The following is a 16,501-nucleotide window of genomic DNA, read 5'->3' as shown; positions in this document are numbered from 1 at the left end:
ATTGTCAATTGAACTGAGTTCAACTGGGTGTGGAAAAGTATGGAATCAGATAGTGGGGAAAGTCTGGAGTCAGAGGCCTTGGATTCAAATCCTTCTGAAGATTACTATCAAGGAGCAGCTAGGTGATACAGTGGATAGAGCCTCAGCCCTGAAGTCAGGAGGACCTGAGTTCTCAGACACTTAACACTTCCTGGCTGTGTGATCCTGGGCAAGTTACTTAACCCCAATTGCCTCAGCAAAACAAACAAATAAATAAATAAATAAATTACTATCTGTTTATGACTTTGGGCTTAAATTTCCTTGCAGCCATTCTAAGGAATATCTCCCTGAATTTCAGGGTCCTCATGTGTATTAGTTAGATGGTTTCTGGAATTTATAGTTCTAGAATGAAGAGCTTATGAATTCACATTGATGGTCATTACCAATTTTTTTAAAGTTTCTTCTTTCCAGTTATTAAGTTATTAACAATATTTATTAAATATGGTAAATGAATAAATAAAAATAAATAAGCAAATGAATGAATGAATGAATGAGTAAAAAACTTTCCTTTCTCTCCCCAGCACAGTATCCTCCAGCATCAATGCTTTAGCTGCAGTAACAATCGAAGACCTCGTCAAACCTTACTTCCCATCCCTCTCAGAAAAGACTCTGTCTTGGCTTTCTAAAGGAACAAGTGAGTCTCCATTGAATATTTTAACTTTTTCAAATGACATCAAAGGGATGGATGTTTACAAAATCAAAACCTTTATCGCCAGATCTCTGGGTCAGTTTAGGTTAAACAGACATTTTTGTGCTAATGTGAGAGCCTAGATTTAGGATTGAAAGCCTAATTTATATTGGATTTAGATTCTGAAGGGAATCTTATATCATTAGAAAATCACAGAATCTTAGATTCTGAACCTTATTTGCCATTTCATCCCCTGTATCTTAACTGGCCTTCCTTCTATATCACATCTATAAAGAAGCCATCCAATCTTCGCTTGAAGACATCCAGCGCTGGCACAGAGGGAGAAGGGGTGTGGGAAAAAGATGGCAATCACCTCTTTCTCCAGTAGTTTGACTTTTTGGCAAGTTCTAATTATTATAATGGGTAGTTTGGTGCCTCCAAAACACCATGACTGAAGTCAGAAAAGCTGGAATTCTTGAATACAAATCTGGCCTCAGACACTTTCTAGTTGTGTGACCCTGAGTAAGTCACTTAACCATGTTTGCCTCAGTTTCCTTATCTGTAAAATGAGCTGGAGAAGGAAATGGCGAACTACTCTAGTATCTTTGTTAAAAAAATACTCCAAAGGGGCTCATAAAGAGTTGGACGTGACTGAAACAATGTTCAGAATAGAAATGCTCTATTACTGGTAAACTGGATGAAGATATACATTTTCTTCTAAACACAAATGTTTGTAGAGGATTAGATTTAAAACACAATAGTTGTTAGGTTTATAATCCCCACAGTTAATCCCAGGGATTCTTTTCTTGATATAATCTAGTGTTTCAACTAATCCTAAACACAATACTAGAGTATTACTTATCAACCTTGCCTATTGATGTTCTGGCAGAAAAATACATCCCATTTTTACCTTTTACCTGTTTTGATCGGTGTGGCTATTCTTTAGCCCAGTAAATTATCTTCTAGTATGAAAGCCATGATGAATATATTCCACTGAGAATGTTAACTATTAACATTAATCTGAATTTAGCTTTCCATCTGCTCTTTTAGGTATACTGTATGGAGCCCTGTGCATTGGAATGGCAGCCCTGGCGTCACTCATGGGAGCCTTGTTACAGGTGAGAGTGAAATTTTGGCAACTCTGGAAAACAATAAATTGTGAGAAGTCAACGAGGAGTTTACTTTTCATTTAAACGATACTTCAAAATTTCTAGCTTTTGCTCACTCTGTGCACTGGAAGGCATTTTCATAGCTGACGAATCTACTTTTAATCATTCACTGAAATGTGGACGATGAAGAGAAATTGAATCTTGGAATGCCCTCATGAGATGCCATTTCTGTTAGTCATTTCCGTATAAAACTCTGAGATAAACTGAAAGTGTCTTTTAGGCGGCATGTCTTTCTGTATACAAACACACACAAACACATATGTCTCTCTATATGTATATATACACATATATGTATATATATGTGAGTGATTATAGACATACATCTATGTGCATATATATGTAATATCTATTTCTCTCAGCATATTCCTTGCATCCATCTATCCACCTTTCTTTCCTCTCTCCCCTTTTCTCCTTTTGTTTCCTCATCTCTCTCCCTTTTCTTCTCTCTCTCCCGCTTTTCTCTCTCTTCCTCTCTCTCCCTCTGCTCTTTCTCTCTCCCCTTTCTCTCTTCCTCCTCTCTCTCTTCTCATTTTATCTCTTTTTTCTCCTCTCTCTTTTCTTTTTCTCTCTTCTCTCTGTCTCTTTCTCTTTCACACTTTTCTCTTATTTTCTGTCTCTTTCTCTCCCTCTCAGTTTCTCATTGTCTCTGTCTCTGTCTGTCTGTCTGTCTCTCTTTTCTCTGTGTGTGTCCATGTGTGCGTCAGTCATTACTCAGGTACACTCTAAATGAGTGATATCAGGAACTGATTTCTTTCTATCTACCTTTCTATATTTCTGTATCCAATATCAGTTTACCTCTACTATAATATATGTACCAACTTCTTCCACTTAGGCATTCTTGTAGTGACTCCCCTAAGGAAGATTTGGCTTTCTTTTGTGATTCATTCCCACACTCCAGCAAGCTTCTTTTCTCCTCTGGGAAAACCAATATGTGTTGTTGACTGGTTATGGACTAATATTGCATTATTTGCCACTCAAATGGAAAAACTCATCTTTTCTTGAGAATGTACCTTTCATGACTAATTTGTGACATTTTATTCTCTCGATAGGCAGCGCTCAGCATCTTTGGTATGATTGGAGGACCACTTTTGGGCTTGTTTTCTCTGGGGATCTTGGTCCCCATTGCCAATTCCCTTGTAAGTATGAACTAGGATTATGGAGATAATCTCCTTCCCCAGAGTGAATGAATGAATGAAAAAGAAGTCAGTAAGCATTTACTATGTGCCAAGGATGATGCTAACTAAGCACTGAGGATAGAATTGTAAAGGGAGTTTCTACCCTCAAGGAGATTACACTGTAAGAAGGGAAGACAGTATGTCAGGTAGTGGTGCTCAGGGAGGAGTTTTGGTGTGGCGAGTCCCTGGATAGTGGGTTGGTATAGGAGGCAGTCCATTGACTTGGTCAGTGCTATGAATTCTGTGTCCAGAACATGACAGGCAAGAAAGAATGTGGATGAGGCACTTGGAGGTGCGCCGATGATAAGACCACCCCCGGGGCAGTGGGATGGTATGTAGAGATATAAAATCATATAAATCTGGAGCTAGAAGGTTTCTTGGAGACCATTTAGTCCGATCCTTTTGAGAATTTAAGTGACTCGCCCAAAGTTTCACCTGGTAAACATCAGAGGCAGGATTTAAACCCAGATCCTCTTATTCCAAAGCCTTTACTCTGTACCTTAAGAGGAAGCAATATCTGTTCTCTGGTGCCTGCTAGATGTTATTGTTCAGTGATTTTTAGTCATGTCCAATTGTTTGTGACCACATTTGGGGGTTTCTTGGCAAAAATATTGGAGTGGTTTGCCATTTCCTTCTCCAACTCATTTTAAAGATGAAGAAACTGAGTCAAATAGCTAGGGAGTATATGAGGTCAAATTTGAACCTAGTAGGATGTAGCTTCCAGACTTGATCTGGTGCTCTATGCACCCAACAGCCCTATGAGGTAAGTATGTAAATGGTAACGAGCAGGGGAAAGAAGTGAAGATGGGCAACTGTCTAAAAGAGAAATGGACAAGACTTAGTGACTGACTGAGTATAGGAATGAACAGGAAAGATCACAGGATCATAGATCTACATGGGGAAAGAACCTTAGAGAAGATTGAACTCAGTTTTCTTATTTAACAAATGAGCAGACTGAGGCTGATCTAGATTAAGTGATTTTCCCAGACTCAGGATGCAGAATAAGATATCCATTTGTTAGACTCAACAAGAATTTGTTTTCTTCATTATGTATATTTGTAACAAAGATTTTGTTTTGTTTTCTTTTTAGTTTGGGAGTGGGAGAAATGGGAGGGAGAAACATTAGATTTCTAGTTGAAAAAATATTTTAAAACTTTTTTTTAGACACAAAAGGTTATTTCTCAAAAATTATATCAGTAGTAACAGTCAGAATTTAAGCAACTTTGAATCCTAATCCTGAGCTTTTTCTCTTTCCCCACGACTAAATAATAAATAAAAATTTGCTAACTCTGTGCTATGTGTGTCAGAATGCTTGGCACATAGTAGGGGTTTAATGTTTGTTTGTTTGTTTTTAATATTTTGTTTGTCCCAGTTACATGTAAAACAATATTTTTCATTTGTTTTTAAAACTTTGAGCTCCAGATTCTCTCCCTTTCTTCCTCCCCACTATTGAAAAGGCACATATGAAGTTATGCAAAATATTTTCATAAGTCATATTGTAAAAGAAAGCATCGATTTCTCTTCCCCAAAAAAGTTATAAAAAATGATGCTTTAATATGTATTCAAACACAATCAGTTCTTTCTCTGAGCATGAATAGCATGTTTTATAGATATGTTTATTGCTTTATATGTGCCAGGAACTCTGACATGGGAAAAGTTTGCTTCAATATTTCACCGTTTCCTTTTTCCTTCCAAAAAAACCTTATTGTTTTCTTCTCAAAAGCACTTCTCTTTTACAGGGGGCATTTGTAGGACTCATTTTTGGATTTGCCATTTCCCTTTGGGTTGGAATTGGAGCTCAGCTTTATCCCCCCCTTCCAGAAAGGACTTTACCCTTGAGTCTTGTTACTGATGGTTGTAACATAACCAGTCCAGACCACCAGGGAAACTTGACAATGACCACCACAGAAATGCCATTTTCTACAAGTCCCCTTCAAATTCACAATGTTGAAAGGTAAGTGTAATAAGTTTTACAATATCATGGTGTTTTTTTCCTACTAAGTAAGAAACAGGTAGGAGGCAGATGATTCCAAAAACTGTCCCCACTTTGCCTTGGAATCACTGATGTCTGTATATTTTGGGTTGGTCATCCCATATACCTCCATGGATCTTTGAACTCACCAATATGTGAACCTCCTTTGAAAAAAAAAACCAAACCAGATGCTCCCCAAAAACCCAAACCAAATTAAATCAAACAAACAAAAAAAAGATCCCAATCCCAATATTATTTGCCTGTTCATTTTATTTGACTCTCCTCCATGTCTTCCCATAAGGGGGAGCCAATGTAACATTCTTCCCCTACTTGTCTTAACATTCTATGGAACATACTGATTGCTCATTGTTTTTGATATGAGATTTGTAGATTAATCTTATAATGAATCTTTTCCTTTTTCTTTATAGAACTCCCCTAATGGATAATTGGTATTCCTTATCATATCTGTACTTCAGCACCATTGGAACTTTGGTCACTCTATTGGTGGGAATAATTGTTAGCCTCCTATCAGGTACCTGTTTCTGCATTTTATTTATTTATTTTTTTTGAGATAACTTTTACATGGCAATTTACAGTCACTTGTAATCGGTGATTCTGTATTACAGTTCTGCTATGTGAATTGTTTCCTCCAATTGTAAATGGGAAACTTGAATGATTTATTTGAACAACAAACATTTATAAAGATTTCACTAATAGGGGCATTGGGATAGAGAGATGAAAAAGAAGTTTTTTTTAATTATGTTTTTACCACTTTTTTGGGTTTTATTTCCCTTTCTTCTTGAAAAGTTTCCTAAGAGAGCAGTTTAAGACTAAGAGAAAGGAGGAAGAGAATTTTAGTAGAGGATAGTGTTTCTTGGGGGTTTTGATTAAAAACTGATAAAATGTCTTTTCTTCTGGTAAATCAAGATAGGATTTTAAACTGGAGGAATTTTTATTTCTGAATGTTCTCAGTTTAATTAAAAAAGGAGATTTGACTATGCTTCCCTAATTGACTGTGTTTTTCAGGAGGAAGAAAACAGACAATAGATAACAGTTTCCTACTAACAAAAGAAGACTTTTTATCCAACTTTAACTTTTTAAAGAGGGTACGTTTTTTCTTTATATAAAAAAGATCATTTCTATCATTTTGTAACTCCTTCACTCTTCTCCTCTCCAAACACAGTGGGAAAAAGAGCCAATTAATAATCCCCTAATGATACCTCCACAAAAGTCTCACTTCTAGTGATGGAGGTTGCTCTCAAGAGGTCAAAGCCTAGGCCAATGGAATAGGAGCTCTGGCACCTGGCAAGTGCTATCTCTAAAAACCCCTCTAGCTAATTTTATAAAGGTTTAACACCAAAAGTTTGGCTATCAGATAATGGTTCCCCTCCCCTTGCCATGGTAATTTGTGAAGTCATGGTGGAGAGAGAGCTAGCCATAAGCCCAGAAGACCTGAATTCAAATTCTGCTTTTAATATAATTGGCTGTGTGATTTTGAGCAAGATAGCTAGCAATTTTTCAAGACTCCAGGTTGCTGATTGATTATAGGCTTATAATGGAAGAAGGAGTTCCTCATACCAATGAAATTGCGAAATCACAAAAACATAAACTTTCTCTGTTTCTCTTTGAATCTGTCTCTCTCTCTCTTTTTCTCTCTGTTTCTGTACCTTTCTCTTCCCATATATAGGCTGCTTTAAAACTCTAAGTACAGTTTTAAGTTTATTAAAGTTAATTAAAACTTAAAATTGCACTATGACTTTTGGGACATCTGATAGATTTGTTTATGTGTCTGTAATATATATAGATATGAATATGTCTATCTCTATCTAAATGTCTGTGTGTGTGTATGTGTGTATAAAATTGGATTTTGCAATGCTAATGTTCTTGTATAAATTTTTCCCCTGGTTATGCTTACTTACTCTGTATCAGTCCATATAAATCTTCCTAGATTTTTCTGAAACATCTCTTTCTACATTTATTACACTACAATAGCATTCTATTACATTGATTTACCAAATCAGCCATTCCCCAATTGGTGGGTATCCTTAGTTTCCAATTTTGATGTCACAAAATGAGATGCTATAAATATTTCTTATGTATTGGACCTTTTCCTCCAAAAGTGATTTTTATCAGTGCATATGCCTTCCACCTATAAACCCTTCTCCAACATAAATACATTCATTTTTACACATTTACAAATATGTGAATATATAAACACATGCACATGTGTGTATATGTGTACACATATATTATGCATATGTGTATATGTGTGTATATTTACATTGTTGAGGAACAGTTATATATGGAAGAAATATAAACTGATAAAAAATTTTTTTTGAGCTTACAAAATTTAATGATGTGTTTGTTCTATATTATTCCTTCATTAGAATAGGAAGCCAGTTATAATAATATCAACTAAAATTTATGTGGCATTCTGAGGTTTACAAAATGCTTTATAAATGTTATCTCATTTTATTTATTTTTATAATTTCTTTTTCTCATTTTGTTTCTTTTAAAACAATTAACCTGAGAGATTCATATATTATCACCCTCATTTTATATATGAGGAAACTGAAGCAGAAAAGAGTTTAAATTCTTGCCCAGGATCACATAGCTAGGAAGTGTCTAAGACTAGATTTGAACTCAGATATTCCAACGCCAATCCAATGTGTTACTTAGGAATTTTTTGATTAAACTATCAATAATTTGTAATTTTGCAATTGTGTGTTTACATGGTCCATCCTACCCTCATTCCTTCATTAAAATCCAAGTCTCTTGCTTCATAATAACAGGGAATCATTTCTGGGTTCTTGAACATTGTAGTAGTGGAACCCAAGCAGACGCTTCCCTAGTTGGAAAGGCTTTGAGCTGAGCAACTGAAAGGTTCATCACCAAAAGGTTGGCTAATAGAAGGAAAAGTTTGTCAGCTACAACTCTTGAAGACATCTAGTACGACAGACTGGGGTATGATTCCTACTAGTGGAGGGAGAACCTTGGCTGATAAAGCTACCCATCTTCAAAGTATTGATGAAACTAGTTAACTTTTTTTTTTTTCCTAGAAGTCAATTTTAAATCATCAACCTTATGCGATGGAAGATGGCGGCACTTATAACCCTACTTTCAGCCACAGTGAAATGAACTTAACAGAAGGCTGGGGGAAGACCAATGAGGCACGTTTTTGAGGCAGCTTTTATACTGGATGAACTTGAATACCTTGCTGCTTTTTATATTTTTTCTAAGATCATTGAATTGTATTAAGATTTTGTTTTAGAATATCTCTGATATTTTTATACACTCTGCTGAAACTCTTAGTGCTTCAGGTAACTCTCTAGGTGATTACTTTCTTTGAGAGAGGATGTTTCCTCATTTGAGAATTCCTCCTGCCTATGAAATCACGTGACTAATACCCATTATTCTTCCTGCATGCTTTTTGTTGATCTTCCTTTTTTTTTTTTTTTTTTCTGATTCATTTTGACTTCTAACTTGGCTGCATTTCTGGGTTCTGATGATGTCTCATCCTAATATTTATTCTTTTGGTCTTTGTTCTTCCTGTTGGATGGAATACCCTTTGCTTTCCTTGGTCCTGGTGCTGATAACCTCTCTTTCCCACAATCTGCCATGAAAAACAAACCAACAAAACCATATGCAGCACCTTCTATTCTTGATTTGACATCTCAAGAAAATGTCTGTAATCCAAAGTGGATCACCTAGAAATCAGATCATTCCATTACATCTGTAATCCATAGTGGATCACCTAGAAATCAGATCTATAATCCATAGTGGATCACCTAGCAATTGGATTATTCCATCACGTTTGCAATCCATAGTGGATCACCTAGAAATCAGATCATTCCATTACACCTGTAATCCATAGTAGGTTACCTAACAATCAGATCCTTCCATCACTTCTGTAATCCATAGTGGATCCCAAAAATCAAATCATTACATTTTATCCACAACAAAATCTTTGAAAATATAATCTAAAGACACTAAAATCAAGATAATGTTTCAATGACTAGAATTTTTTTTTTCTTGCCTAATTATTCATTCAGTTTAATAATTTAATCACTGTGTAAAGACATTGGAATTTTTCTTCAATGATGTCCTTCAGCTCTTTAGATACAAAAAGCTGAAAGTTGATTTATTAACTTCTTTTACCTTCTTTTCAGTCTAACTATCTGGATCTATCAGGATTTAGTTGTAAACTTCTCCACCTCCCCCTCCCCCCAAGCCCCATCCCATTTTTACAACATATACAATTTGAGGAATATGTAAATTGCCAAGTTTTGGGTTTTTTAAAAATTACTGTTGACTAAATACTAAAAACAGCTTGGCTGTGTCACAGTGGTATCAAATGAAAACAGAGTCTCATGTTAACCAGGAAAACCACCAATTAACATTATCTGTATTATATTGTATTTTTATTTATTTTTGTTAAACATTTCTAATTACACTTTTAAATGAATTGGCAGTACTGGGCAGTTTTGTTCTTAGCTCCCTCCTGCTGCCCTGTCCCTGAATGAGATATATCTGGTTTAGTGAATGCTAGTCTAGGACTAAGGGAGGTCTGAGTTCAAGCCTTACCTTTATGACAAATTCAGATTTTGTGGTCCCTGGGTCATAAAGTATCTGAAGTTCTTAGTGCCTTAAGAAACTCCTTAATTAAGCCTGTGAATTGTAGAGTAAGTCTCAACCTACATTCCTAAAGGGAATTATATCTCTGGGAGGTCTCATACCAAAGAAGTTTCAGAAACAGTTAAAAAACAAAAAGAAGAAATATGTATATGCCTTTTTAAAGTTTTATAATAAGAAAACAGTTTCTCTACTATTTGAGTAATAGTATATTGTAAGACTATGTTGAAATATTCCAGCACAAAATGTTTTTAAAAATAGAAAGAGGGTTATTTTCAACAAAGAATATAAATATTCATATATTCATTCAATAAGGATTTATCAAGTGCCTGCTATGAACTTGGCACAAAGAATAAATGTAGAACAGCTTCTACTCTCAAAGAATTACTTTCTATTAGACCCAGAATGTAAACACATACATCTATGTAGCATCTAACTAAATTATTTAATATGCATATGCTTCAAGCACTGGTGGAATTCTAGTATTGATACTTTTAAAAGACATGTTAATGTTTTAGACAAAGTGGTAGTTTTGAGATCAGGAGTCATGGTTCAAAAATCTGATTCAGACCTGGGAGGGTCACTTATTGAGAGCTCCCTTAGTTTCCTCATTATAAAATGGGGAAAATAGTATAACATTACCTACCTCACAGAGCTGTTGAGAGGGGAAGGCTTTCTTTGAAAAATCTTAAGAGTTCTGGAGAAATGTGAGCTACTATTATGTATAAAGGGGAAATGTAATTAATTTTTCTTATAATTTTACAAATGAGCAGGCTGTTGATGTTTTTATTTTTGTATCTAGTTTGACTGAAATCAATTAATATTTATTTCAAAAATAGTTAAGTAGTCATATAAATGTCAGCCATATTCTGTATGTTAAATGAATATTCATATCAGGTATTTAAATATTGTCTCGGGAATGAAAATCAACCATCTTATTTATTAACCTTCTTATTTGAATTGAGCTTTAAAGTGACTGAGATATGAGAAGGTATAATTCTTATCTTACCAAGAGTTATCCTGACATTTCCAGTCAATCCAGTCACATTGGGAGGATCAGTGGATGATGTTATACTCTTGAAAGTGGCTTTGAGATAAAGGCAGATACTAAGAAAAGTAATGTGGGTGATATAATCCTGGGGAATTCCCCTTCCTTTTTAATTTTGGTGTATTTTGGACAAAGCTGAAGTGATGGCCTTAAAAGGTGCTACCCATCATAATCAATAGGCAAATGTTAGTCATTTATCTAAAAGTTAGACTGTTCTAGACTTATTTTGAAAACACAAAAGGCTTTATTTAGCTGAGAGCAACCTAAACAAGATTTAAAAGCTTAAATGGAGATAGCTAGCATTTAGTTATTCAGAGTTTGGAAAGCATTTTACATATATTAACTCATTTGATTCTCTATTCATTTGATTCTTCAACTTCCTAGAGAAAGATTTCCACAAATGAGGAAACTGAAAGTAATCAGTCAGAGGCAGGATTTTAATTCAGGTCTTCCTGCCTCCAAAGCCCACATAAATATTTATGCTACTAGCTGTAGGCCAGAAACCATGGAAAAAGTCCAAGTGGGTTATGAATAATAGAAAACAGGTTTGAATCCCACTTGTAAATACTTGCTTAGCCTGTATGAACCACAGTTTCCTCATCTGAAAACTGGGCATGTAGTCAAAGAGATTTTCAGAAGACTGTGGGAAAGGGGAAGAGAAGAACCATTGGTAATACAGTTAACAGGCTGTCTGTAGCCTTCTAGGCACACCTGTGTCTCAAAATCTCCTTCACAAGTAGACAAAATGATGTAAACCACTAAGTAGTATATATAAATGTCAGCTATATTCTGTATGACTTTGGTGATGTCACTTAACTACTAATGCAAATCATACTTGTCTACCTCTCAAGATGAATGTGAGTTGCATTTGTGATATGATGACCCAGAGCATTTCTATTGTATAAGAACTGTTAATATTGTGATATTCTATTACAGGCATCAGCATTTGCTTCTAAGTTATTGACTAGGTGACTTTAAATATGCTAAGTTGTGAAAAAATATGTGGGTCTTTTGTGTTATAATAAAAATTATTGCATTATTTTTGCTTACTCATTTTCCTTGATTAAACTTTTCCAGAGATCTTCTACAATTGTGTATTTTTTGGGGAGTGGAGAATTTTGAATTGAATTTCATTTATTTTATTTCATACTTTTTACAGAGGGATATCTTACTTCCTGTATCAAAAAAATTTTTTTTTCAAATAGTATAAGTATTTTGTATGGACGTGTAAAAAAAGAAATCCTTTTCATTTGAGACTACTAATTGACATTCCATAACAGTCTGCAGATTATTAAAAGTCTTTCATTGTTATGCCACAGTTCTCTTTAACTGTCCTGACTCAGTTTCCCTGTACGAGTTTCCCTTGTCTCAGTTTCCTTAACTGTTCTATCTCAATCTCTTTAGTTGTAAATCCCCCTCTGAAAACTAAGGATTATTCACCCTCAGGTTATAAATTAGCAAGGTAAATAAGAGAGTATATTCCTGACTGTTTTGTATCCTCAAGGATTTACAATATCCCTTTAGAATATTCCAAGATAACCCACGATATCTTTACTTCTTTGTATTCAGACATCCTGTCTTGGGATTTTTTAAGAGTTTTATGGCTTTCCCCTCCTGATAGAAACTTTCCCTCCCTTCCTCTTCTTTGTCTCCAAAAAGGTATTTAAGAAGTTGGGGTTCTTCCATTCATTGCTGGAGTATGGCGGCTGGCAGTTGTATGCTGGACTCCTCCAGCCCTGGGACCAACATGAATTCCTTGGTCCCAGTATATCTTTATCTCTGTCTGACTGGATAATCTGAGACGAGAGTTCTGTCCAGTCGATCTTACTCTCCCATTAATAAAATATTAAAACTCTCTAATCTCTCTCCTGCCTCAGTTTCTCTGGCATTAGATCATCTATACTAGCTGTGATTTCTAAAGTGACTTAGTTATGTTCTTTTCTGTTTTTTAAAATATAACAATATTTTAATTTTTAATTTAATTTTTAAATTTTAATTTAATTAAAACTTCCCAATAACTGCCTTTCTCAAAAACTAGAACTTTATTCTCCCCCCCCCCCAAATTGTTATGCAAAATAGATTAATATGGTGGCTGTATATTTAACATTTATACTCTTATACTCACAGTTCCTCTCCATTGCCCAACTCTATTGATAAGAGAGAAGCATGTTCTAGCTCCTAGAACTAAGTGTAATAGTCATTCTGGGATTACTCTTAAAACATACTCAAATTTGTCAGATTTGGTCTCCAGAGAATGACTGCTACTCCTAGGTTCAGGTGTACTTTAGGTACATCAAGTGTATATTTGTGGAGACAATTAGATGGCACCGTGGATAAAAGCTGAAATCAAGAGGACCTGAGTTCAAATCCAGCTTCAACACAATACTTACTAGCTGTGTGACTCTGGGGAAGTAACTTTTTTTTTTTTTTTTTTTGCTAAGGCAATTGGGGTTAAGTGACTTTGCCCAGGGTCACACAGCTAGGAAGGTCACACAGCTAGGACCTGGGGCAAATCACTTAACCCCAATTGCCTTGTAAAAAAATAAAATAATTTTTTAAAAAGTGTACATTTGTGCTCCCAAAATTGTAGCCCATTAGCCTCCACTGTTAGGCTACTTCTTAACAGTCAGCCTACAAAAGCAATTAGCTCAAAGAAGTAGCAATTACTAAGCTGTTATACTAAGAATAGTAGCTACAAACTATCCCCCTCATAAGCCAGGGACACACTGTCCCACAAATGTACAGTGTTCATGGGAAGACTGAGAATGAGGATGAGGGTGATAAGGAATGCTCACAGGGAACATAATCCCAAAGGCAATTTGTGTTTGAGGTACTGGAGGCCATCTGTCCTTTTCCTCTTACTTCGGTAGTTCTTACATTACTTCCCTCAGTATCTCTGCTGGGTGGTTTCTTCAGTTGGGTTCCCATGTTCCATTCCTCTCTATAGATTGTATTCCTTGAAGCTTCTTCTGTAATGCCGGAGAAACTGAGGCAGGAGAGAGATTAGAGAGTTTTTAATATTTTATTAATGGGAGAGTAAGATTGACTGGACAGGACTCTCGTCTCAGATTATCCAGTCAGACAGAGATAAGTATACTGGGACCAAGGAATCCATATTGGTCCCAGGGCTGGAGGACCCAAAGAATCCAGCATCCAGCATACAGCTGCCAGACGCCATTCTCCAGCAATGAATGGAGGAACCCCAACTTCTTAAATACCTTTTTGGAGACAAAGAAGAGAAAGGGAGGGAAGGTTTTTTTATCAGGGAGGGGAAGCCATAAAACCTAAAAATTCCAGAGACAAAGAAGTAAAGATATCATGGGTTAATCTTGGAATATTCTAAAGGAATACTGTAAATCCATAAAAGAATCAGGAGATCTACTCTTTTATCTTGCTAATTTATAACCTGAGAGCGAATAATCCTTCGTTTTACTGGGTCAGAAACAGAACAGTTAAGGAAACTGAGACAAGGGAAACTGAGTCAGGACAGTTAAAGAGAACTGTGGCATAACATTCCACACTCTTTCTCCTAAATATTCAAACCTTTGAATCTTAGCACCTTCCTCTAGATACCCAGGAGTTCTTTGACCCACCTTATGTAAAGCAAATGAGCCAAAAATAAAACTAGAAAAAATGTAAGGACTCATATGGCAAGAGCAAATCTCTCCCTGATAACCCCAGAGTTAACAGCTGTACAAAGGCTCCCTTGTTGCAAGCATGTCAGGCCCTCTCCAGTTCTGGAGCACCATCTCAGCCAGAGAATCCAGTTTGAGATGGACAGTTAGGTCTGTGGTCATTTATGCACTTAACTCAGTCTCTGCTTACAAAGCAGCAGGGTCCAAGGCCCAGTCAGAGAGGCAGCCCTCTCCATGGGGGAAGGATGAGGCTTGTAGTAGCTCCACCCGTCCCCACCCAGAGAAACAGGACTGCTATTAGAATACAGATTTCTGAGCAGATTATGCAGTTAGACCATCAAGGCAGGCAAACTCCAAACTTTTTAGGTGCCTCAAGCCAAACTTCAAGGTCCTTTGAAATGCTGAAATACTTAATGAACTGGGGTTACAGGAATGGAAAAACAGATCGGAGAGACTGCCAGTGTCAGGACAGGTGTCTGATTTCTAAAACTTTTCTAAAAAAAATAATCTCAAAACTGAGTCTGCCAGGGAAATTTTAACAAAATAAGGGAGTCTAAAACTAAAGCATCCAAATTCAATCTGAACTAGTGAGATAGGGGGTGGGGCAGAGATGCCTAAGGCAAAGTGAATAGGAAACTAGGGGTTCCCATTCTTTCAGGTATTTTGAAAAAAATACACCAGTTTCCCCAATGTTCTATCTCTACCTCCCCTTTTTTTCTCATGGAAAGGAATTATCAAATGACCATTCCCCATATAAATCCCAAGAGCAAATCAAAATCCCTATACATAACAGACTAATACAGTAGCATTTCCTAAAAAGGCCTAAAAAGCCCTCAAACATGACAGCAATAATTACATAGTTTTAACAAATCCCATCCCAAGTCTTAAACACACAGTAATAGATGATCCAGGCAAGGTTTAACAGTCAGTCATCAACCATTCCCAAAGTCCCTCATATCAGTCCAAAGTACACTCGATGCAGGGTCCAGTCCATGGTCTCATTTTAAAACTGCTGCTTCAGGCTATGAAATGACAGGAGGCTCTCATTCCTTGCAGAGTGGGTGTGTGCCTGGTGACAATCAAAGCTGATCAAAGCTGATCCAGGTTCCAGAAGCAAGCCAATATCTGTAATTTGACCAAAATCTAGAACAAAAACACAAATCTAACACATAAAGATTGGATCAGTCTCAGATAGAAAGACTCAGTTCACCAGACTGTTGCAAAACATGAGGAGGCCAAAATGGATTGGCCAGCAGTTTCCTATGTGACGAGACGAGTTTGCTTACAGGCCAAGCAAACGGCTGCAGTCTTACAGACCCCTGTTAATTGTCCAGTTATCATGTAGAAACCTTAAAGGAACAAAACACAAATATCCAGTAACAGACAGATGACCAGGCGAAATACTCAGTTGCCCAAGCATTTAGGATACAATGATTACATATAACCAGACTGAAAATAGCAGGGCATGACATAATTGAATTGCATTAACAATTCTATTGACCATTGCTCTGATCAGAGAGATCAGTTACAAAAGGAAAAAATGCAAGAACATAACTATAACATAACATAAGCAGCTGAGTTTTAACAGCTTATCAATCAATTGTCCCAGTAACTGTCACAGGGTGTGTTATGCCACAGTTCTCTTTAACTGTCCTGACTCAGTTTCCCTTGTCTCAGTTTCCTTAACTGTTCTGTCTCTGACCCAGTAAAACTAAGGATTATTTGCTCTCGGGTTATAAATTAGCAAGATAAAAGAGTAGATCTCCTGATTCTTTTATGGATTTACAATATTCCTTTAGAATATTCCAAGATTAACCCATGATATCTTTACTTCTTTGTCTCTGGAATTTTTAGGTTTTATGGCTTCCCCTCCCTGATAAAAAAAAACTTTCCCTCCCTTTCTCTTCTTTGTCTCCAAAAAGGTATTTAAGAAGTTGGGGTTCCTCCATTCATTGCTGGAGAATGGCGTCTGGCAGCTGTATGCTGGACGCTGGATTCTTTGGGTCCTCCAGCCCTGGGACCAATATGGATTCCTTGGTCCCAGTATACTTATCTCTGTCTGACTGGATAATCTGAGACGAGAGTCCTGTCCAGTCAATCTTACTCTCCCATTAATAAAATATTAAAAACTCTCTAATCTCTCTCCTGCCTCAGTTTCTCTGGCATTACAGGTGGAGCTTTAAAACTCCCAAATAGCATTAAC

The 16,501-nt window shown here is 36.3% G+C and overlaps 1 protein-coding gene across 1 annotated transcript in view; it reads left to right on the top strand.

Annotated features, from left to right (window-relative positions):
• LOC127564905 (sodium-coupled monocarboxylate transporter 1-like) overlaps positions 1-11,753 on the top strand; it is a 49,858-nt gene extending 38,105 nt beyond the window's left edge. Inside the window, exons 9-15 of the mRNA XM_052001740.1 lie at positions 561-673; positions 1,718-1,785; positions 2,886-2,972; positions 4,751-4,965; positions 5,412-5,515; positions 6,010-6,089; positions 8,043-11,753. Of these exons, the coding sequence (XP_051857700.1) occupies positions 561-673; positions 1,718-1,785; positions 2,886-2,972; positions 4,751-4,965; positions 5,412-5,515; positions 6,010-6,089; positions 8,043-8,165 (790 nt within the window). The 3' untranslated portion in view covers positions 8,166-11,753. The remainder of the gene's footprint in view (positions 1-560; positions 674-1,717; positions 1,786-2,885; positions 2,973-4,750; positions 4,966-5,411; positions 5,516-6,009; positions 6,090-8,042) is intronic.
• The last annotated feature ends 4,748 nt before the right edge of the window (positions 11,754-16,501 follow it).

This window comes from Antechinus flavipes, chromosome 5, assembly GCF_016432865.1.
Source record: "Antechinus flavipes isolate AdamAnt ecotype Samford, QLD, Australia chromosome 5, AdamAnt_v2, whole genome shotgun sequence".
Classification (NCBI taxonomy): Eukaryota; Metazoa; Chordata; class Mammalia; order Dasyuromorphia; family Dasyuridae; genus Antechinus; species Antechinus flavipes.
This window is presented reverse-complemented; position numbering and strand designations above follow the sequence as displayed.